Source organism: Micromys minutus (genome assembly GCF_963924665.1).
Source record: "Micromys minutus genome assembly, chromosome: 6".
NCBI classification, from domain to species: domain Eukaryota; kingdom Metazoa; phylum Chordata; class Mammalia; order Rodentia; family Muridae; genus Micromys; species Micromys minutus.
The window spans coordinates 64,699,372-64,723,642 of NC_137975.1; the positions used below are offsets into that span (position 1 = coordinate 64,699,372).

Genomic DNA, 24,271 nt, shown 5'->3' on the forward strand with positions numbered 1-24,271 from the left:
ATACTTCCCATTAATTTCCTCCAGAGGATCTGACGCCTTCTTCTGGTTTCAAAGTGTCACACACACACACACACACACACACACACACACACACACACACCTATACACATAAAACATAAACTCTTCTACACACACACACACTCACATACACGTAAAAATCTTTTTGAAGTATTTGATTATATTCTGCACGATTTATTTTGTTCCACACACCCATTGCTTTCTAACACTGGCACTTTCTGCATATTTTAAAGAAAGGTTTTGGAAAGGAAACCAACTCAAAGAGAAGAAAGGGTCTAAATACAATAGGAAAGTCACACAGTAGCTATACGGATGCTGATATTCATGTGTCACTCAAACTCAGGACCCTTCGCTCCATGTGCTTAAATTTTAGTACCAATAATATTAAATTCACAAACTAAGATAAGAGGGCTTTGATGTCCTCCTATATTTTTTGTAAAGGTTTATAGTTCATAATGTCCTTTATTACAGATCTGAGATAACAACATATTTATTTGATCTTAGGAGACATAATACAAAGAGATCACACAGCCTTTATGCATAACTTAGCTGCTGATGCCAGCATTTCTCCAGCTGAGAAGAATTCTAAAGTCTTATCTCTGTCTGTGTACCTTTGATCTCCATTTACAATACAGTGATCTCAAATTCTCTACACACTCAGTTTGGACAGCAAAAGATAGTTACTGTAAAACACCTACTTAACACCTAAACAATATTTGGATAAAGCTAAGAGGTACGACAACGTGCTTTTTTTTTTTAATTTACATGTGTGAGCCTTAACACTTTCCTATGTTTTGCTTTGTTTTGTTTTCTTTTTTCTTTCTCTATTCTCTTCTGTCATTCTTTCTGTTAAAAAAAGAAAAAAAAAAACTTCTTTGGCTTATTTTTAAAATAGTGTATATATGATTCCCTAACTTCTTTACATTTTACTGTGTTTAAGTGTGTGTGTGTGTATGTATGTGTGTGTGTATAGTGTATAGTGTGGGGGGTGTGGGGGTGGGGGGATGTCTGGGGTGTATGTGTGTGTGTATCTGTGTGTGTGTGTGTGTGTGTGTGTGTGTGTGTGTGTGTGTGTGTGTAGTGTGTGCAGATGCCTGAGAGGTCAGAAAGAGTTATCATACCCACCAGAGCTAGAGTTACGGGTGTTTGCTTTGAACCAAACTTGAGTCTTCCTGAAGAGGAGGAGGCAGACTTAACCTTCCCCCCCACCTCCCATCCCCCACCTCCCTCACCCCCACCCCCCCACCGCACCCCCATCATCTCTCCAGCTTCTTCTCTTTAAAGTGTCTCACACTCACTTCCTCTTAAAAGGTCTTCTGCACAGCATGTGGAACTCTGAGCTGACAGGCTTTTGGTGGCAGGGGACACTCCTCCCACCTCTTGCTGGCCTTATCTTCTATGAAAACAACCTCCTGCTACACAGCCTCATCTTCCCGCTGAAAGTAAGGCTTTGCTTCTTTCAAAACGTTCTCCTTGGCTGTAACTTTCAGAAATTCAACTATAATATACATTGGTGTGAAACCCTGTGGCTTTTCCTGTTGAGGCCTTCGCTGGCTTCTTAAATCTCTAGTTGCACATCCTGGGTCACAACCCCTTTGCAGGGTCGATTGAGCCCTCCAGGGGGGGCGTGGTCACATACATACATATCCTGCATATTCGATATTTATGTTACGGTTAATACCAGTAACAAACTTAGTAGAAATGACATGATTGTATGGTTGGGGCTCAGCACAACATGAGGAGCTGTATTCAAGGGCTGCAGCTTTAGAGAATTTGAGACTTTAAGACATTTTCTTCAGTGACCCTTTGTTCTGTTTGCTTATTGCAGCTCAATATCAGGCTGAGACCTTGTCTCTCTTTGCTGCCTCTCTTCCCCCCACCCCCAGGATTCTTCTGCACTGCTCTCTTCCAAGTTAAAACTTAAAAAGCCACCTCTGCCCCCTCCATCCACTTTCCAATCCACTTCTCTTACTAGGCACTGAATTTTTTCATCTAAAGGGTTTTTCTTTGGCCCTTTCTTCTTTGCTAAGCTCCTATTTTTATTTTTCCTATTCTAGAGAAGTTCAGTGACCACAGCTCTGTCGTGAGAGTAAGTGCTGCAGTCTTGGAGGTGGTGTGTGTGTGTGTGTGTGTGTGTGTGTGTGTGTGTGTATGTGTGATTCTTTTTTTGTTGTTGTTGTTGTTTTTTTTTGTTGTTGTTGTTGTTTACTTAAACCTTTTCTGGCTGAAGGTCAAAAGAGAGATTTTTTTAACTCAAATATGAGCATTTTCAGTGTGATACAATCAACGCTGAATCTTACTCAAACTCCCATGTCACCTAGCATTCTCTGACACTAGCCAATGGGAGACTTAGAGAAAGGGCCCTGGGGCTACTGGCCCTTCTATAAGGGTGCCAAAGTGAAAGAACCTAGTGTCTGTCCTGAAGTGGAGGGTTTCTATTATTTGAAGAGACCCAGGCCAGTAAAAGTTGACCCATCTCTGGCTGAATATTGTCACAACTCAAGTTTTGGCATCCTGACTTCCTCAAACCAACTCTAATTGACCTGATACCTTTTAGTGATTAGTTATTTATCAAATAGCATAACCATATCTCATTAAATGATTAGTAATAGTTTACTGTGACCATGTAAATTCTTTTGGTGAAACTGAAACTATTAATCAAATGGACAAAGCTAATTTCAACAGAGCAGAAAGGAAACGCCGCTTATAACTTATGCGATTTTTGTCATGCACAGATCTTGACTGCTCCAAAACTCCAAAATGAGAAAGATGCTCTCCAATTCCACTCTGGTACCTGCTCCTGTGGTGGTGACCGGAACTCCTTGGTTTTCCTGGCAGTGAGTGCGGCAGACATGTTTAAGGCTTGCATGACTTCATTATACCTGAACCGTTGATTGTCTTGGAGTTTGGCTACAAAGTCATCTGAAAAGGCTACGATGGCTTCTATCCGGTGCCGAACCTGGCAGTCACAGAGGTACTGAAGCAAGAGGCACATCTGAGAAGATAATTCAAAAGACATAGCATTAGTGTTTAGTGTATATCCAGTCATAACCAGTGCTAAATATTCTGTTTCTTATGCTCTCTACAACACAGAATCCTAGCACTTCGCAAGCAGACATGTGTTGAGTGAGTGACACTAACACACACAAGCCAGCATAGTAGATACATGTCCCTGGAGGAGGTGATCATTCAGAGGTCCTCTGAGGTACCACAGGCAGAGCAGCTAATGGATAAATAGGGAAGAGTTTACAAAGGGATCTTCTGGGAGGGTTTTCAAGATTGGCTGGAAAACAGAATACCTTTCTTTCTAAATGTGTTTACTTGGGTTATAACTCAATTGTTGGAGGAAGGGTATGGAAATGTACCTTTAGGAGGAAAAAACACAGAGTAAGCACGGCTGAGCAGAAAGACCTCACTGAACCCCTGATCCAGGGCCAGAAGACGGTAGTTGCATACAAGCTGATTATGAGGTGAAGGCTCACTGCTTAAGTGATTAGTCAGTGATTTCTCATAGGAAACCAAACAAATTTTAGCCTGTAGAGTATTCGTTGAGAAATGCTTGTTGATGAATGTGTCTTTGAAAGGTCTGGAGATGGAGCTTTGAGGGAGAATGCTTACCCAGGAAGTATAAAGCCATGGGTGCAATTCCAAAACAGACATGAAAAGTGGAAAAACAGAACAAATGCCTGAGAACTCGGGGGCTGAAGAGATGGCTCAGAGTTAGCTGAGAGAGCTCGTTTCTCTTCCCAGAGGCCTTGAAACCAGGTTCTCAGCACCTGCGTCAGGTGGCTAAGACTTAACTCCAGCTCTGGGGGATCTGAGGCTCTGTTACAGCTTCTGTCGGTACCTGCTCTCATTTGCCTATACTCCCACACAGATGCATACCTGTGAACAAAACTGAGCATTTTAGAAAGCAGGCTGACTCTAAAAGAATAGGAGTCTAGTTTAGAAAAGGCACTGCTACACTTAACATTCTTTGTAGCAAATACACAGGGGTCCAAAAGAAAACATGTCAAAGTGGTAAGATCATGTCAACTCTCAATCTCGTCTTCCTCCTCCAAGTCTTTGGTCAGAGTACAGGCTGCTATGCAGGTCCTATGCCTTCGGGTCTGGACCAGTCTGACCGCTCGCTGAAGAAGCAGACTCTGGGCTTACGTGGAGCAGCCACCTAGCCTCTCCAGCCTCAGGCCCTTTGCCCGATGTGTGTACAAAGCTCCTGGGACCCTCTACCCAATCCCTCTGAGTGCCCCTATAGAACCTCGGCTTCTCTACCTGACCTCAGCTTAAAAATCACCACCTACAAAGACCCTTCTTTCTCTTTCAAACAGAACTCCAAAAGATCTTTCTTCTAGTGATTTATCTTTGGCATTGACATTAAAAATAAATTCATGAACAGGTACAAATCTCCCTAGAGATTGTGCACTTCTGGTAGGCAGAACTCATACCTGTTTCCTTCTCTCTACACCAAACACATGGTCCAGAATTCGACTTCCATTGATGCTGTCTGAGTTGAGCAAAACTAATAATACCAAGGAATTAATGCCGATGGCTCAAATGTCAAACTAAAGCATCAAAGAGCCGTGAGTTAAGCAAACTCCATAAACCTTGGCGAACCCAGAGCCGGACAATGTCTAGACTCCCTATGCACATGCTAGAAAAGGACTCTCCTGCTTTCTAAGCAGAAGGTCATGTGCATGGTCTAACATGGACAACAGAGGAGGGAGGGAGGGAGGAAAGGGGACGTCTGTGCCTCAAACTATCACGTGGGTGAAATGCTTAGGAAGAAACATGGGGAGACACACAAATGAATGGGTAGTGAACTGTGAAGGTAAAGAGTAGAAAATATATTTATAAAAAGCAATACACGAGAGAAAGGAAGCCTGCTGGATTTTACTACTTTAACATAAGCAATTCTGAAAGTCCCTTCATTCCCCTCCCCACCCCCACCCTCTCGCGGTTACCTGTAGTTTAACGGGCTCCGGGAGTTTCATCTGGAGCAAGCCTTCCTTGGGCCTTTTGGCGGCTTTGGCTTCGTCTTCGCCTTCCAGCTTGGAGTCTTCTATACTGAGCTCCTTCTCTGTGGCGCCTCCTTCCTCCTCTGGAGCGGCAGCTTCCTTGAACACACTGGGCTCGATCAGCTGCAGGATGTGTTTCAAATCCTCGTTATGGAAGACGCCCATGATGAGCAGGGTGTAGAAGAGCTTGATGAGAGGCACGAAGAGGAACTCCGTGGTCCCGCCCACAGGATCGCGCGCATGGAGGCTGCCCTCTCTCACTGCTTCTGTGAGCATCTGGATGGTCTTGGCCTTGAGGATGTCCAGTGGAAACTCGGGACTGTACTGATAACATTCGTTGCTAATGCTCACGAAACTAGGGGAGGAAAAACACATCCGAGGCCGGAGCGAGGTGCTGAGACCTATGCCGGGGAGGCCATGTTTCTTGTTCTCATCCGGGAAGAGGGTGATGCTCTTTGTCTCCTCTGTCATGGGGACGATGAACTCATTGTTCATCATGAGCCTGGCGGTGGCATAGGAGCTGAGATGGATGTCAATCAGCAGGTCGTAGTAGCCAGCGCGCAGCAAGCCAGGCATGTACTTGTTCTCGATGGCATAGAGCAGCTGAGGTTCGTCCACGTGGCTGCACAGCGCATGCGCCACCCGATGATTCCCAAGGGCGCAGACAGCAGAGTAGAGGCGGAGGGTGTGGTAGTGAAATTGTAGCAACTCCTCCTGCTCCGTCAGCTCTAAGATATCAACAGATCTGTGGAAGGGAGGAAAGGCGCATTGAGGGAGCAGGCACTGGCATCTTTGAATGTTCTGACGTTCAGTGGTCACATGGTATCTGTAAATTATTTCTAGTTGGCTTACACATTTTCTTACTTAAGAGTATTTAAGCGTGCCAATCCTGAGCTCCTCTAGAACTTCCTTCATCCTCCCTGGTAGTGAGGCTGGAAGTATCCTTTTAGATGTGGGTGTTTCAGCCCAAGCCTGGGAACCCTCAATTTAGAGCCTGACAGTTCTTCGGGGTAGGGGGAAATCCTGCCCTTCCTTTCATAACAAGTTCACATGATGTGCAAAAAGAAGGCTTTTCATTGGCCACTATCTCTGCACTATGACCCTGACAGGGCAGAAGTGGGGGAACAGAGCTCTCATCTTCTGATATAAACTCTCCTCAGGCATCCATAAGAGCTACATATGTTCCTACATGATATGTGCATGCAGCTCATGAAACAAAAAACACACATGGAATTTTCCTCTTAGCAAAAAAAAAGGGGGGGGGAGTAAATTCCTGAACCCCTTTGTATTATTATTTTATTTATTCTTCAATCATTTCATATACTCATGGGTATGAGGGCATCCACTAGAGTGTTATAGACTTACTAGGGACCACACACCCTTAAATAGATTAAAACCGACTCTTCTTTTTCCAGTGGCCATTAACTGCCATTAATTCTATTAGGGGCTTTCCGAGGCCCTTCCAGTCCATCCTATGATGTGGACTTGCCCGATGTCTTGCAGGTCATATGCAGATGGCCTCAGCGACTGCTGAGAATTTATAAGTGCAGGGATTTATTCAGTCATACACAGACGGCCACGCTTTGCTCCAATCTGCTCTGATCTTTGGCTCTTACAATTCTTCTACTCCCTCTTCCACAGGGATCCCTGATCCTTGGTAGAGGTGTAATAAAGATGTTTCATCTGGGGGGTGGGCAGTCCGCAGTCCCATAGTCTCTCTTCACTTTGACTGGTTGCGAGTCTCCCAGACCCTGCCCTCTGATGCTGTAAGTAGCATCTCTGATGGCGGTGGTTTTATCTATGCCTCCCCTGGGGTCTTAGGTCAGCTCTCTCTGTTTCTCTTAAACTACATGGCCAGGTAATACCTAACGTGACATTTCTGCTAATGCACATGGTTTCTTACGTATGTTCACACATCCCACTGAGTTTAAATCATATAGATAGTGCACAGGAGACACTGGCATTAAAAGCAGAACCACAGCATAACCTTCATGAAAGAAAGGACCTGCTCATTCAGACAGGCCTTCCTCCACTGGCATCCTCCTCACTACCAGCCTGGAAAAGGAATAGAAGACCCATGACTTACAGAGTTTGAACCAGAAAAATGCTCACTTGAGAGCTACTGGTTACTCTAGGTTGTTCGTTCGTATGTCAAAGTCTAGCAAATATAACTCAAACCTTTAGTTCCTGGGGGAGGAACAATTTAATATCTCAATAGCATTTGTTTACCCATCAGACACTGTTGAATAGAACACATTAAGCATCGTGTACATGGTATGAAGAGCACAGCAAGCTTGCTGCCATTAAAGGGTTTCCTTTCCAGTTGAGGACACAGAGCCACATTCCTTCGCCAAAGAAGAAAATCATAATGACTGTAAGGCTCAGGGTGGCTCAGAAGTTAAGAGCACTTGCTGTGGTATCCAGGTGCCCTTTGCCATCCAGGAACCTAATTCCAATTACTTTTGTTTTCTTCAATGAAGCTGTGGTCCTCACATTTCGGAAAATCTCAAATCGCGCATGAACTCTAGTGAAGGTTTAAATTATTCTTCTACATAAGGTATTTATCACAGACATTATCAGGGATGAAACACCTTCTGTTTCTTATCCTGCCATCACAAAATATCCTAGTGTACATAACGTTTTCTACCAGTAAAAAGGAGAGCCTTTCCTGCACAAAAAGGAATTTTTCTCTGGTGTTTTCTTTTCTTCTTTTTTTAAGAAAACATCACCAGTTACAAAATTCTGATCAAAGTTACCTCCCCAGAAAGAAAGAACTAAATCAACCCAATTATCTAAAGAATATATGTGTATATATACATGCATACATACATACATAAGCAATAATAATAAATAAAAACATCAAGAGAATTTTATACATGAGTGAAATCAACTTTCATAGTATCTATCACTTCTTTAAACTTGTTAGGAGTTACAACACACACACACACACACACACACACATACACACACACACATGCACTCACACACACACACTATCCCCTTCTCAAATTCATGTCCACTTCTTTCTTTAAAGTATTATGACATGTATGCTTTTAAGTCTATATCCTACTGGGTTCAGCTGGTGTTGCCCGTGTACACCCAGGAGCAGGGCTGACCACTGAGTCACAGGCACCCTATAAAGGGGATCAGATTGCTCACTCTCCTTCTCTAGCCAACCTCTGGTGACGGTCTAAACTTCAGCCTAGCTCCTATCATTACTTTGAGACCACAGACTTAAGAAGGAGAGTCAGGCTATATAATGAGTCTTACTTCTGTCTTCAAGCCAAGTTTGCACTTTGTTTATGACTTCGTTTTTCCATGTTACCCTGACACCTTACCTGGGTGTATAGCCTAAGAACCTTAGCCCCTAACCCATAACTAAGATGGCTGAAGTGAAACCTCTGTGATTTTAAGGGTAGCCACAGGGAAAGACTGGAAACCATAAAGCAGGCCTCCTCTGAGCCTTGACACTGTCATTGCTGCCTAGAACACGCATGAGCCTGCTACTGAAGTGCTCTCTTGGTCTTTAAGCTTCTTGGACTTGGTTTTTCACATGGTTAAAATGAAGAATTTTATAATATGGTTTCTAGCATCTCACCCACAAGCTCTCCCAGTTCTGGATGCTATTGCTTTAGTAAGTCTCATAAGCAACAAAGTAGTTGAAAGACACACTGAGCTACACAGGCCAGTGGGGGGTGGTGGTTAAAGTAGGGTGCAGTATGTGTACACATGTGTAGAATTCAGAGGTCAGCCTTGGGTATCATTCCTCATGATTCATTCACTTTTGGGGTTGGGGCTGGGCTGGCTGCTCAGTGAACCCCAGAGATATGCTTTTCATCTCTCTCTCTCTCTCTCTCTCTCTCTCTCTCTCTCTCTCTCTCTCTCTCTCTCTCTCTCTCTCTAGCACTGGGCTTACAAACACAGGCCACCATGCCAGGCTTTTTGCACATGGCTTCTGGAGATCCACATCCTCACATTTTACCTCTTGTACTAGACCACTCTTTTGAGACACCCAATCCATCCCTCGTGGAGACTTTAATTCCAAGCAGTAAGAAGTGCCTGAGGTTCACCTGTTCTCCTCGGGGATATGGAGGGACATGAACTGTAGAGGATCCAGACACTGCACTAGCCAGCCTTGGCGTTCACTGATTCGAGAGACGTCCACCTTCAGGAACTGGTTGGGCATCCGGCTCCACAGGACATGAGACAGGAACTGCACGTGCAGACGTGGAGGACACTGGGGCACAGGGTTTTTGTGCTCGCTCTTAAACAGTCCGGCTGAGAGAGGCATCACATTCTAGAGCATGAAGAGGCAAAGAGAGAGAGAGGGAGAGGGAGGAGGGAAGGGGGGAGAGTGAGAGAGAGAGTGGGGGGAGGGAGAAGTCACTGTCCATGTCACTTGGGGCTGCTAACACACTGACTTACATTCTGCACAGGAAAGAGCTGGTGTGAATAAAATGCACTGTGAGTGTAGATTGTGCAGACAGAAATAAGAAAAAATTGGTTTAAAATGTCCTGCAAGAACAAATGGAGAAAAATGTGTCAAGCAAACAGATGGAATTTCAGGGTTTGGGGCAGAGAAAATAGTTAGGGATGCGTCTTTGTCATGAGTGCCATGTAAGTATGACCAAGTACATGCCTGCGTCCCTCCATTATGCTGCCTCATGGGACTGGGCCCAGAGGACACTGGCAAGCCTTTTGAGTAGCAGACATTTTGACTTCAGAGATTCTACTAAGCTCTCTTTCATCATCTACCCGCTGTCACCCCTCCCCCTATTTTATGCGAATTCTATCTAGCCTGCAATACACAGAGATCGCCAAGAAGATAAACCCATCTGTCTTCTATGAACTCCAAGAACTTGACTTTAACCAGCACAGTTGATTTTCTCCCAACCTGGAATGGGCTGTCTTAGCCAGCCTGAATCCTAGTTTCAGAAGGAAAGGTATCTGCTTTGAGCAGAAATATCCACTTATGTATGATCCTAACAACCTAACTGCTTGTCTCCAATAGGAGCCTATGACAACAACATATTTGCCATCTCCAACTTCATTCTTTCCTTTCCTTTGGAGAGCCCTGGACCGCTTTCTACAGGAGTTCTCCCTCCTGCTATTTCCTATTCCCTCTTACATTTACTACAAAGCTCAAGCTCTGTTTGGGATACTAAGGATATGTTAATGAACACACCAAACAGAGCTGAGGCCTCTCATAGCTTCCACTTATCTTGTTGGGGATGTAAAGAAAAGCCAGGAAATGGGGACAGCAACACAGGAGCGAGGAAGGGCCATGTGGGGGAGGAATAGAGATCATGGATATTTTAGTCTTGGGCTTTCATCCCTGAAAGTGCTCTGAGCAATCGGACTCTAAGATCTGACTCATGATTTAAAGCAGTGACGATCACTCAGAGTGTAGTGTAGTAAGCCAAATGGCAAAGATAAAGAAAACCTCACTGGGAGGCTGCTGGAGTCACTTCCTGGGCTCTCACACCAAGAGGCAGAAAGAAGGAAAGAAAATGGACTTCCATTCACACGCCTCTTGCCATGCTGTGTGGCTTCTGAGTTCCCCCATGATATAGCTTCTCCCTACCACTTGGCGAAAATTCTTCTGCTCCCTTCACCAAAAGGCCTCCTCAATAACACACCTACAGGTTCCCTCGGATCAAGGTGCGCTGGCCACCTTGTGCCATCTTTGATTTCTGACTGTGGCCACTCAGATTCTACATCCCCATTGGCCTCCATTACCTGCCACCTCAGTTCTTCCCAAATGCTCCTGGTGGTTTACTCTTGGCCTCGCTCATAGTAACCCCTTCCTTAGTTGAGTCAGATTCTCCATCTTTCTACCTCCTCCCTCTCTATATCAGCATTTCCCCCTCTAACTACCAAAGATAAACCCCACCTAATCTCTGGATCACTAAAATCCTTAATTCCAAGCACAGCACATGCATCAGTCTGTCTCTGTCTCTCTGTATCTCTGTCTCTCTGTCTCCCTGTCTTGCCCCACTCTCTTTCCCTAGCCCTATATCCAGATAGATAGATAGATAGATAGATAGATAGATAGATAGATAGATAGATAGATAGACAGATAGATAGATAGATAGATGGATGACGGATGGATGGATGATGGATGGATGGATGGATGGATAGATGGATGGATGGATGGATGGTTGGATGGATGGATGGATGGAAGGAAAGATAGATAGATAGATAGATAGATAGATAGATAGATAGATAGACAGATAGATAGATAGTGCATTCTGCTTATGTACATTCATTGAGAAAATATTGAGTATAAGGGTGGTAAGATTTCTTTATCTATGTTGTTTCCCCTCTACTAAACAGATACTGAGAACCACATTGTGTTGTTTAGCAAACACGCTAAGCAAGTTGCAGGTCACTGGCTCAGCCTGGTACCCCAAATTTTACATTCACAAGATGAAGTTCAATTTCTTTCCTCTGTTTCAACAAAATCATCTAGCTGTGGCATGGACATTCCTAAATCACCCAAACTGGAACAGACGTTAAGTATTCGCCTTGCCTCCAGTGCCCAAATCCACTTAGCTACTCTTATTAAGCCAATCTGTTGTCAAGCCTTATTACCTTCTCCCAGGAAGCAATGTAAACCCTTGGGTTCCTCTCCATTATGAGTCTCAAGGACCTCACCACAGCTCCCAGGTTGATAGTATCAGATCTAGTGCACACTTAGCAATGGATGCTCTCAATCTGCACCTCCATGTTCCTATCAGTGTACTATTCCAGGACAAATTGGACTGAACTCAACGCCACTCTTCAAATGTCACTAAATACCTCAACATAATGTGTGCTGACTTTCCGTCAGAGCATGTGCCTCTCAACCTGAACTTGTCTCTCTCTACCCAGGCCCCAGAGGAAGTTCAAGCACTTAACCCCCATCACGCTCTCTCTTCAAACTTCTGTTTTCTCTCTCCCTCTACCACAAGGACCTTCTCCTAGTAAATAGACGATGTGGACAATGATTAACAGTAATCAAACGAATACCACCCCTACCTCCTCCACCCAACGTGGAAGCTATTCTTCCATTCATGTGCATGGTTTCAAGGAAACCATCTGGTTTCCACACCAATGGTTACTTTACTGAGGGGTTTTTTGTTTGTTTGTTTGTTTGTTTTTTGTTGTTTTTGTTTTTTTTTTCTTCTATAAGCTTTGCTTTGTTTAACTGTATATCCAAAACGAGGAAGCTCTTGAATTATGTTATCACGGTAGCCTCAGTTTTTCAAATGTGGCTGTCTTTCCTCTAAAGAATATCTATATTGGTCATTTAGCTCTATCTAAATATAAACAAAATACTATAGAATATCTACATTGGTGATAGTAAAATACTACATCCATTTTAGAAGTACATACTAAGCACAAATAGAAATTATAGGAACGTAATGCTAGGAAGGAGTCGGTCTTGCTTAGCTTTGTTCTCATTTTGATACCACCGAAAGTCACTTGGGAAAAGGAAACCTCAGTTAAAGGCATAGACTCCAGGTGCAGTGAGACCTCAACAGTCAAGAGCACTTGAGTTTGGTTCACAGAACCTAGTGTTAGTTCTGGGACTGACATGGCAGCTCATGACATCTTTAACTCCAATGTCAGAGGATCTGATGACATCAGGCACATGCAAGTATTGCACATATATGCAGCCAAAGCACTCATAAATTATTCTCATACACACACACACACACACACACACACACACACACGAATATATGTGTGTCATATTATATGAATGAGTTTCTGTATATGTATATGAATGAATAGCTGTCTTCACCATAGACTTATCTGGTATAGGGGTGCCTAGTGTATTGTGATATAATCAGTACTAGGCTGCTCTGTATAAAAAAGCTTTCCTGAACAAGCCAAAGAGCGAATCAATAGGCAGCATTCCTCAATGGTTGCTCCCCTGACTTCGCTCAGGGATGCACTCTTACCTGGAAGTAAAACCTGAAATGAATCCTTTCCTCTCCAAGCTTCTCTTGGTCAGTGTTTCAATACATCAACAATAGAAATCTAAAACAATATCCATCTTACCTTTATTCTGCCCAACTCAAACTGGAAAACATTGGGACTTGTAGCTTGCGCAAAAACCGCAGGAAATAGCTTTGTGCTTGGCTCCACCTTAAATAACAAGCCAGTGTGTCACTGTTAGTAGAGAGAGGAGATGGAGAAGAAAGCATTTCATTTTCAACAACGTAGGGGCAGGTGACAGGAGACTGGAGACTTTCCCTTCCACCTCATGAATATCCTTTCGACAATCCCTGGACTCAAGCGCTTGGCAGGGAAATGCTGTTAACTCTGAAAGGTTTATGGTTCTGCAGACATGCAACAGAGAACTGCACACATCGTAAACTCATTTCTGTTTTCCTTCTCTCTTAATTTCTAAGTTTTTCATCTTAGAAGACACAGTTCCCTTTAGCAGGAGCAAAAGCCTAAGGCCATCTCTGACCACGTACCTGATAGTAAGTGCTTAGCTCCTTGCCATTGGCTATGAATGTGAGCAGCCCGTTGGCAGCATCCACCACGCAGCCGATCTCCAGCCCATTGCTGTTGTTTCGTCCTTGCCCGGGGCTCATGCTCTCTCCTGCACACACCATATAGCAGTTGCTGCGTTTGATGCTGAATTAAAGAAAAAGAGCGTCCACGTTTGTATCCGTGCACAGACGCAGCTGGGACAGAAAGCCAGTGTGTCTTGCGAACTAAGCCTAATTTATGCTGTGCAAGCAACAAGCTCATGCTGTAATGGGAGAGATGCAAAATGGGCCCGAGTCTGTGATTCCGAGCAGTACTTCATTGACTGCAGGGACAGTCTGCATCAGGCCTGTCCAGTGTCCAAATTTTACACCTAATGGAGACAGGCCAATGAGCTTGGCACCAGATAAGAACTGGTCTGTACTTCCTCTGCAAGACAAAAGAAAAATACTCAAACCAAACTGGACCCTTTTTTCCTGAGGTTCAAAAAAGCTTAACTATAAAATAGGCATTCGAATTTGAATTTGTTTTTTTACTCCCACACGCCACTACTTGTTCTGAAACTAAGAGAAAATTTATTCTAGACACTATCAAGATCAAATTCTATATAAGCCACGGGTGCAGTAATAGAGCTGACCGAAATGATGTGCCTTTATGGACATTTTCTGGTGATGCCACTAAGAACAGTTAAGTAGATGATGCTGACGATAAACCCCAGCTGACTCTACCTTCACCAGAACCTCCACTGGCGTTTTCTATTCCACTCCCTGTGTTTGCACTACAGCCAACACATCACATGACTAGCAAGGAAAGGCCAGAGGCAGGCAGGGGGTGGGGGACAAAAACAAAAAGGCTGGAATAAGGTCCTTTTCGGATTGTCCAAAATGCAGGTAGCATTTCTTTGTGCTAGGCACCCAGTGTTTGGTGATTTTCCTTCATCCTCTGTTTCCAACGCTAACAACCTGTAGTCACAACATTCTATACGAATCAGGGTTTTCCTTAGGTCAGTGCCATCTTTGAGAATTAGACGCATGCCATTTGAGGGTCCCATGCTGATACCAAACACTCCTTAAGGCTTTTGCCAAAGCCCTCATCTGCCTGCCTGCGGTGCTGAGGGAGGGACAGCGCATTTCCCAGGTCACCGAAAAAGGATGGCTCAGCTGAAGAAGTAAAGCAACACTATGAAGACTCTCTGAGACCTGTCACGGCAGATCAGAGAGGATCGCATGGGCGCACGGGGTAGAAGCGAATGGGAGGATCTTCTCTTGTCTTAGTCTGCAAGGAAGATGGCCTTCTTCACTTTTTTGAAGGTTTGGTTTGAGTTCCGCATTTTACAAATGAGAAAGGATGGTACAGAAAGTTGCAACTGACTTACCCGAGGCCACACAGCGAGTCAAGGGCAAAGCTGAGGAAAGAATCCACTGGTCCTCAGTCGGATGTGAAAAGTGCGCTTAAGCTACCAGCCCACTCTCTCTGCAAATTCTCCTCCCAGCAGCACAGCCAGTCCCCAAGGTTTATCAGACCACAGGCATTCCACCTCAACTCACCCATTTTTTTTTTCCTCCATAATACAAAAGGCCAAGTATTGGCAACCTAAGTCCTTAGTTGTACCAGCTGGAGAAGATATGACTCTTACCCCAAAGGATGCTGTACTCTTATGATATGATTTTTTTTTTGCTCTTAATGTATTTAGATTCCTTGCTGGTTTGTATGAATAAGAAAGAGGTCACTGACATCAATGGCTTAATTACGTCATCCTACAGATGAAAATATTCCAAGTACAAAATCCATGAGACAAGAGTATCTAGGCCTAGTGATACTGCTTTTTTTTTTCAGAACCTTGCTCTGCGTAAAACTCTGGAAGAACCAACCTCTCGTGCACTTTTCCTTTTTCATCTCCGAGGGTGACCGTCACTGTGCGCACTCTGTCCAGATCGAAGCCTGTGTCGTACTGGTGGAAGTCAGACGTAATCCAGCCCACCCAGACATTAGCTGGTTCTTGTCCAGGGAAGATCCTCACCGAGTAATAGTACTGTGGAGAAAGAGGAAACAAGTGTGGTGTAGTCTGAGCCTTTGGATTCTCCAGGAGTATACTTCTTTATTTAAGGTCGCTTGGCTGCATAAAAATGGTATAGGCAAAGGGGATAATATTAAAAAATTAAGACGAAATTGTGAATATTTTCTGCTCTTCCACAGGACCAAGAATCCATATATGGATGGCCTATAGCTGTCCATCACTGCAGCTTCAAGTGATTTAGTGCCCATACCCCCCTCTCATACACACACAAATAAAAAAATAAAATTATCTATGACAATAATGGGAGGTTGGTACATTCCTAGTTATGTGTCTGTGCATATACATGCAAACACATATGTACGTGTATATGTATATGTAGAAAGAGATATATGTAAGTTTTCAATTTTCTCAAATGTTCATAAGCACAGGAGACTTTCACCTCAGCCACAGGCCTCTTTGCATATATATGTGCAGCTTCTTTTTTTTTTCTTATATGTAACATCTCAAAACCTGAAGTCAAGGGTTTGGATCTAACACAGGAATATGATACTCAAACAGAAGCACTTGGACTAGAAAGCTTAGCACATAGGAGAATTTGCTACTCTTGTGGAGAACTTGGATTCAGTTCATAGCACTCTCATGGGAGACTACAAATGCCCGTAATTCAGTCCCAAGGGCTTCAGTGACCTCTTTTGGTGTGTATCTATCCCCTATTGCTGCAGACATATCAAGTACACATATACATACAAGCAAACATTTATACACATAAAATAAAAAACAAATAATTTTTAAACAGAGAAGCACTCTGTAACAGATACAACTATAATTTTTTCCAACCTGCCATTCTAGATACATAGTTCTGAAAAATTAAATGGTAGAAAACAAAAGTCGGACCCCTTGTAAAGTAAAATAAATGGCCTGCTCTCGGACAGTTTGTTAAGGTGAACTAAACTATATGGACATTGAAGAGCCCAGTGGAATTGTTGATTTTCATTGGGAAACAGAACAGCAAAGCCTTAGCTATACCTGTAAACAGTTACTTAAAATGTCTCTCATTTCTTAACAGATATCGCAATACAAGTTTGGCTTCAAAATATCCACCCTGCAAATATGCCTAAAATATAAGCAGATTCTTATTTTTTAAAATGCTATTCAGCTGAGTATGAGGCACATGCCTATAATGCCTGTACCACATAGGCAAAGGTTGGGGCAAAAGGATCATTAGATCGAGGTCAGTTGTGACTACATAGTGACGTACTTTCTCACAACACAAAACAAGGACTGGGGGCAGTTGGTGGAGTGTCCATCATGCAGGAAGCCCTGGATTCCATCCTCAGCACCGTATAGCCTGGGTGGGATGGCACGTGCCTACAATCCTAGCACCTAGGAAGTGGGGGCAGCAGGATCAGGAGTTATCTTCAGATACAAATCGAGTTCAAACCCAGCTTGGGAGACAGAAGACCCTGCCTACTAAAAAGAGAAACAAAGCAGAAAGAACACTGCCCATAACAACATATCCGAGGCGGGAAGTGCACTCAGTGCTTCAGACACATACCGTGGATGTCTGCATGAGGTACTCATAGTCATCCCGGTCATCAGCAAGGACGTCTTCAGTGAGCCTTGCAGAATGGCTTGTACTGTAATCTGGCTTGGTCCTTCTAAGTAAGAATCTGCAATGTGTGAGAGGAAGAATCAGCTACAGCGACATGTTCTGCCCATTTCATCTAAGAGACCAGTAGCCAAACAGTCTTCAATGGGGCAGTTTTCTTCCTGGAGAACACCTGACAATAGTGGGGGAGGTCTCTGGTTGTTACAACATGGGGAAGGGAACACTTTGACGTCTAGTAGGTATAGGTGAGGGGACTCACTCAACACCGTTTAATTCCTAGGATGTCCCCCTGGAACAAAAGATGGCCTGACCAGAGTGGTGATAATACTGCGTTTGAAGAATACTGATCAATGCAGAAAGGGATACCACAGTAAGTTGTCTGTCTGACCATGGAAGGTAATATTTAGAGGGAACACTCTTTCAGTCTCAACCAAGAATATAAACATAGATAACCTTTGGGCTCACGAGCTAGAAAAATATGAGTTGCGTTATGTTCCTCTGTAAAATCTTTTGTGATGGATGAATGAATGAGTAAAGAGTAAAAAGAATATTAAAAACCTTTGTTATCTACTACAGATTGAGCCGCGTGATAGCCATGTAACTTAGAAGCATGCTGTAGTTGAGCATTCACAGGTCTGGTTCACACCTGAAATTGCCAGCATGTGAAAGGCTGAAACAGAAAGATTGGCATGCGTTCCAGACCAGCCTGGCATACGGCATTTTGACATTCCGTATCAGAACATCAAAACCAAAGATGGCTTTGAGATCTGGAGAGATGGCTTCATAGAGAAACTGTTTTCCACACAAGCATGAGAACCTGAGTGGGGTCATCAGCACCCATTAAAACAGCCAGGTACGGAAGTGTCTGCGTGTGATCCTAAAACTGGAGAGGCAGAGACAGATTCCTGCAGCTCACTGGACAGCCAGTCTAGCAGAATTGGCAAGCTCCAGGTTCCCTGAGGAACCTTACATCCAAAAATAATGCCGAAGGTGTGAAGAGTAATAACTAGGGAACCACCTTTGGCCTAAACATATATGCACAAATGCATACACACACACACACACACACACACACACACACAGAGGCAAGTGCATACACATTCCCATGCAAATACATACAATCTCTCTCTCTCTCTCTCTCACTCTCTCTCTCTCTCCCTCCCTCCCTCCCTCCCTCCCTCCCTCCTTCCCTCCCTCTCTCCCTCCCTCCCATCTCTCTCTCCTCTCTCCCTCTGTCTCTCTCTCTCCTCTCTCCTCTTCCCTCTCCTCTCTTTCTCTCATCTGTCTCTCCTGTTTCTTTCTACCCCCTCCTCTCTCCCCTGTCTCTCCCCTCTCCTCTCTCCTCTCCCCTCTCTCTCCTCTCTCTCTCTCCTCTCTCTCTCTATCCTGTCTCTCTCTCCTCTCCTCTCCTCTCTTCCCCTCTCTCTTCCTCTTTCCTCCTCTTTCTCCTCTCTCCTCCCCTCTTTTCCTCCCTCCTCTCTCCTCACTCCTCTGTCTCTCTCTCCTCTCTCTCTATCCTCTCTCCCCTGTTTCTCTCTCCCCCTCTCCCCACTCCTTCCCCCTCTCTCTTTCTCCCCCCTCTCTCAAGTGCATCTCCATGCAAGTGTATACACACACACACACACACACACACACACCACAAAAAGAACCCCAGACTAGTCAACCCATCACACTATATCTGCTAATCACCTTTGCTTCAAGCGTGAGGGCTTTTCCTGAGCATAGTCTTTATGGTTATTGAACTCTGGTTTGGGGGTCTCTTTGTCCTTGTCAATGCGGTCAGGCACAAGATGACCATGAGCTGTCTTCATCAGAACCTCAAAGTCAGAGTCCACATCAAAGTCCTCCAAATCATTCTTGGGCCCGTAAAAGCCAGCACCAGGGAGCCCTCCCGCCACTGACTTTGAGAAGACTTCGGCACACTCAATGGGCATACTCAGGCGGTAAAACATGATGTCAGTGTTGCTGTTCTGAGAACCAAAGGACTTCTGAGTGACCTTCAGACAGGGAGAACTGTCTATGGTACCATCTATTCTGGTCACCTAACAGAGGAAGAAACCAGTTAGTTTTGACTGTCAACGTGATACAACGTGGAATCACCTGGAGAAAGCAATTATCTAGACCCCATTTAGCCTGGGTGCATGTCTGTGAGTGATCTTTGCTGGGTTAATTCACCGTGGGTGACACTGTTCCTTAGACTAGGGATCTTAGCTTATCTAAGGTGGAGAAAGTAAGGTAAGCAGATATATGCATGCAATCACTGCTTTTTCTTCCTAACTATGGGTGTGAAAAAACCAACTCCCTCAAACTCCCATGGCTGGAACTTTCCTTCTGTGATAAACCGAAACCTGCGATCTGAAAGCCGGAGCTGTGAGCTAAAGTAAACCCTTCCTTCCCTAAGTTGTTTTTGTAACTTTATCATGGCAACACGAAACAAAACTAAGATGCCACAGTTCCCATTCTAACCAACATCGTCCATCTCCTGGTCTTAACAATACCAATGCGTTTCCTGTAGACAGACACTGAAGAAGATCCACAGCCAGCAGCATTGTGTAGATTATGAAGCTAGAGCACCATGTAATGGCTACAGTTAGACCTATCTACCCACAGGTTTCATGTCTGTGGTTCACCTGAAAACCTATGCAAAATACTTGAGAAAATATCCTTGTTGAACATGGCCACTTTCTTGTCCTTATCAACACAGTACAGGTATTTATATATTATTTACATTGCATTGTTTATTATAAATAATTTGGAGACTTCTGGCATTGTATAGGATGATTTGTGTAGAGTCTGTGGGGATGTTGTCATTTATGTGAGGGACTTAGGGATCTGCAGATGGGGGTACCCAAGGGAAACATACAACCAATTCCCTGTAACTACATAATGATAACTACAATGATCAAGTACTGCCCTAACTCTAAGGACAGACTGAACAGTTCATGTCACAGCTGTACACATCCAGGTCTGTCCCCATGCTGTCTTTGTATAAAACCCAGCTGCTGGACAAAGTGCCTGAGGAGGAGCAGTTAATTCTTTGCTTAGATTCTATTACTATGTAGCACATACAAGTTAGCATTTTCATGAGGTAACAATCACTATTTACACAGAAGTTCTCATTCATAAGATAATGTCCTTCTAGTCTTGAGAAAAGGCTTGATTATGAAAGGAAAGACAAACCTCGATGTGTTCGTGGTTTGATGGGACCTGGAGGAACTGAGGAAGCCGCTTGCTCAGCCACATGGTGATGTCCCTATTCGTATTAACTGCAAATGGCTCATAGCCTTCTTGTAAGCCACAGATGGTAAAGTATTTCAAAGTGCTGACGTCCTTTCCAAAGTTCATCCTGCCTACTTGTGCCACCCCGAGGCTACACACAGGGATGAATCCTGGAACAGAAACAGAAAACCAGGTCTTCAGTAGTAAAGGTGGGATACTCTTAGCACAGCCTAATGAGTGGATTGCTTCACAAGTCGTGGCTTTGAGAAGACGATCAACCTAGAAAGAATACAGAGTGTAATGAAGAAACATCAAAGTTACGACCGTAGAGGTCTACAGTCCTCATGAAAATCCATTCCTCCACTTGATCTATAAAACTACACTTGGTCCCCCAGGAATCTTGAAGTGTCCATTATTACAAGGACCCCTCTTGTCCACTACCTCCACAATCATCAGGAATATATCAAATGAATATAACAAACAAAAGGAAGGAAGGACCAGGGCAGTGTGGCTCCCTTTGCTTTGTTCTTCATCTAGTCAATGGGCCTGATATGTCAAAACACCAGACATGGTCAGTGCTATTGGATTCTTCATATATGTTCTTAAGGAGAAAACGACTGGAAAGAAACATTTAAAAGTTTTCTAGGGATGGAGAGAATTAGAGGGTAAAAGCATACAAAGCTTTTATAGAGGACCTAGGTACAGTTCTTAGCACCCTTGTGGAAGATCACAACTATCTGTAATTTTAGTTTCAGAGGATTTAGCACCTGATTCTAGATTCCCTGAGTACCAGGTATATGTGGTACATCCACATAGATTCAGGCATAGAAGCTACTCACACAAAAGGAAAATAAACAAATGTAAACTGTCCATAGGTACTATCATCTTTGAAGAGTTTTCTTTTCTTCCTCCTGAGATGAGTTAAGACTCGGCAGGGAAAAATGTGTGTGTGTGTGTGTGTGTGTGTGTGTGTGTGAGAGAGAGAGAGGGGGGGGGGGAATGGGGGTTAGAGGGGGAGAGAGAGAGAGAGAGAACATCCCTATCCCTATACATATGTGTATATATTACATGTTATAGTCAAATATGCACATATACAGATATAATATGCCCAAGTTATATGAAGAAGTATGTACATCACAAAACCATATAGACAGAAACTAATAAAATACTTTATTGGAGAATTTATCAAAAGGCAGATTTAGCTGATCCTTCCATTATTAAACAAGAGACAAAATTGTCTTAATTCTGCTGTTTCTTTGAGATCTTTGGAATCAACTGTGGAGGATGTTAGATAGTATTATTACTACATCTTTTTTTTTTTTTTTTTTTTTTTTTTGCAATAGATGAGAGATGCCACTTTCCAAGGGGAAAGTACCCTTTACACTCCCCATTTCTCACCATCCTGATTCACATTAATGTTCACAGAATGGGTAGCCAGCACGTGAGCAAAGTCCATCAGGATGCAGAGAACAGCTTAGAGGGCCTGAGTAGATCCCACCAGAAGATGGTGTTCAGTGAGGATTCACACTTCTTTCCTTGTACTTGCACTTTAAAATTTAATAATATGTCCATATCAAAAGATAATAAAAGCTACATCAATGATTCCCCATGTCAGGTACCTCATCCCCTGTGCCAGAAGACAGTCAAAGTCATGTCAGGAATTCCCCTGATGTTGAAGAGACTAGTGGCTAAGAACTGGTGCTGCTCTACCAGAGGACCTGAATTCAGTTTATAGCAGCCACATGGGGGAGTTCACAACTGCCTATATCTCAAGCTCCAGGGACCCAACTCCATCTTCTTGCCTCTGGAAACACTAGCATACTATTAACTTACACACATATAGACATTAACAAACATACAAATAAAATATAACAAGATGAAGTTTAAAGTAAGGACATCCAGTGTTTTTCTTTCAATCTGTGTCCACCAGTACAAATTGGAAGGGATGATGGTACAATGGTGCCACCAAGGATGGGGAAAGGACACATCCAGCTGAGCACTAAGAAGTGTTAATGATCAGTTTGTGATTAAGTTTGAATCAGCTGCAGCTGTGCCTGACAGCCCACCCTCCGGCAGACAGAAAAGTTGCTGCAAATAAGGGTCCTGGGAAATTAGAGAGACGGATGGGTTTTGTAAAAAGGACCAATGGGAGACACTTGGAAGTCATTTGTGCCGGTTGGAAAGTGCAGCCCACTATCTAACACCACTGAAGAGACAATAAGACAGAGTCAGCTCCTTGGTCGAGGAACGTCTACTTATTTCTGATCACTGTGTTTAGGCCTGCATTATCAGCTTAGGAGATACTAGAGACTCGCAAATATCTCCATGGTAGACCTTTGGGTGTTACTTGTACGTCTCTGACTTTTGTTGTACATTTAAAGTAGTTTTAAAAAAACATAAGCTAACTAGCAATACATACAAAGAGCTGTATACTGAACAAAGCACTAAATCTCTATTCACAACTCTACATTGCTTTAATATGCCTCTTGGATGGAATGTAGATTTGATTTTGAAAGTTTATTCTTCAAAGAACCATCTCTACATAGGAAAGCAGTCACATACACACATTTCATAAAACAAGTACTCTGTTTCCAGGCATAAAAACACAGAATGTTTGTCCAAAAGCTTCAGAGTCAAAAAGACTCTAGGCACTTTGGTGTCTCTCTTTTCTTATGTTCTTCAACAAATTTCTCCTGGTGAGTGTGCACTTTCTCGTGGAAACAAGGGATAGTTCCCATTCTTGACTTCACTTAATAAAACAGTACCTGAGAACATCCTTCCCAGAAGGGAGCGTGATGAAGTGCTACAGCTACACTTGCTAATATGACACATTCTTCAAGTCTAACCTCGGTGCTGTGTCCAGGAAAGAGGCCCTGCACCAGAAACCCTGCTTATCTCCCCTGAGCAGTTGTGAGATTTATGTGCACCTACCTGTTCATATTAAACTTCCAACCACATGTGTCTTTATCTGGCAAATATTAGCTTCCATGTGCCAAAAACTAAGAATAAAACAGAGATACCAGCTCCAAGGTGCTCAACATCTACCGAGGGGCCAGAAGATATGAGAAAAGATTAACTAAATCCTGTACTATTTTTTCCAAGAATGTGGTATTTGGAGCAGAGGAAGGATGGAAAGGGGGATTCTGTAACAGAATGGTTAATGTCTAAAAGCAGGGCATTCAGACAATAGTCCTGTGGAGGGTCTGACAAGAAACATGCAGCAGACTTGAACCTAAGTCTTAGTTCCATTCTGACCCTTAATTCTACTGTGTACTGCATACATTCTCTGAGATTCAATCTCTTTCTTTACAATATACATGATAGGAATTTTTCAATAATTAAAGATTTATTGTAAAGAACTCGCAAATAAAAACCACTGAAGTGCAAGATTAGCCAGATCCAATGTCTACACATCCCCATGATCTTTCACGCATTTAGAACAGTTCTGATGAAACTGTGATGCTTCAGACTGGATTCCACACTTCTACTATCAATATATTTTATGTTTTCATCAACCACAAGAGGATGAAAAGTCCATGACAGAGGTGAGCCTAGAGAAATAATTAACGTTAATTATCTTTAACGACTCAGGTGCCCATTCCCTGCAATCTGTTCTTCCTCGTCACTAAGATTCACCTTTCTTGCTCATTCTCCATATTATACTCTACTTGGGCATATATCATAGGCCTGAGGTTAATGATATAGTTGTTTCCTTTCTGAAAAAGATTTGATATTTCCTTTGCACTGAATAGCATTTCATTTTAAACATGTACGAGGTTTTCATAATCCATCCACTGATGGACAGCTAGGTTGGTTCCCTCTCTTGGCTATAGTGAACAGAGCAGCAATAAACATGGATCATGGTTCTAAAGTAAAATACGTCTACAACTCACCATAGAAGTTCAC

At 43.3% G+C, this 24,271-nt stretch overlaps 1 protein-coding gene across 1 annotated transcript in view; it reads right to left on the reverse strand.

The window, feature by feature from the left end:
* Positions 1-24,271, reverse strand: part of RYR2 (ryanodine receptor 2) — a gene marked incomplete at both ends in the record, with an annotated part of 539,514 nt that overhangs the window by 165,990 nt on the left and 349,253 nt on the right. The window contains 9 exons of the mRNA XM_080918509.1: positions 2,813-3,013; positions 4,980-5,778; positions 9,104-9,330; positions 13,083-13,169; positions 13,505-13,667; positions 15,392-15,552; positions 17,093-17,207; positions 18,836-19,188; positions 20,327-20,535. Coding sequence (XP_080774635.1) covers positions 2,813-3,013; positions 4,980-5,778; positions 9,104-9,330; positions 13,083-13,169; positions 13,505-13,667; positions 15,392-15,552; positions 17,093-17,207; positions 18,836-19,188; positions 20,327-20,535 — 2,315 coding nt within the window. The remainder of the gene's footprint in view (positions 1-2,812; positions 3,014-4,979; positions 5,779-9,103; positions 9,331-13,082; positions 13,170-13,504; positions 13,668-15,391; positions 15,553-17,092; positions 17,208-18,835; positions 19,189-20,326; positions 20,536-24,271) is intronic.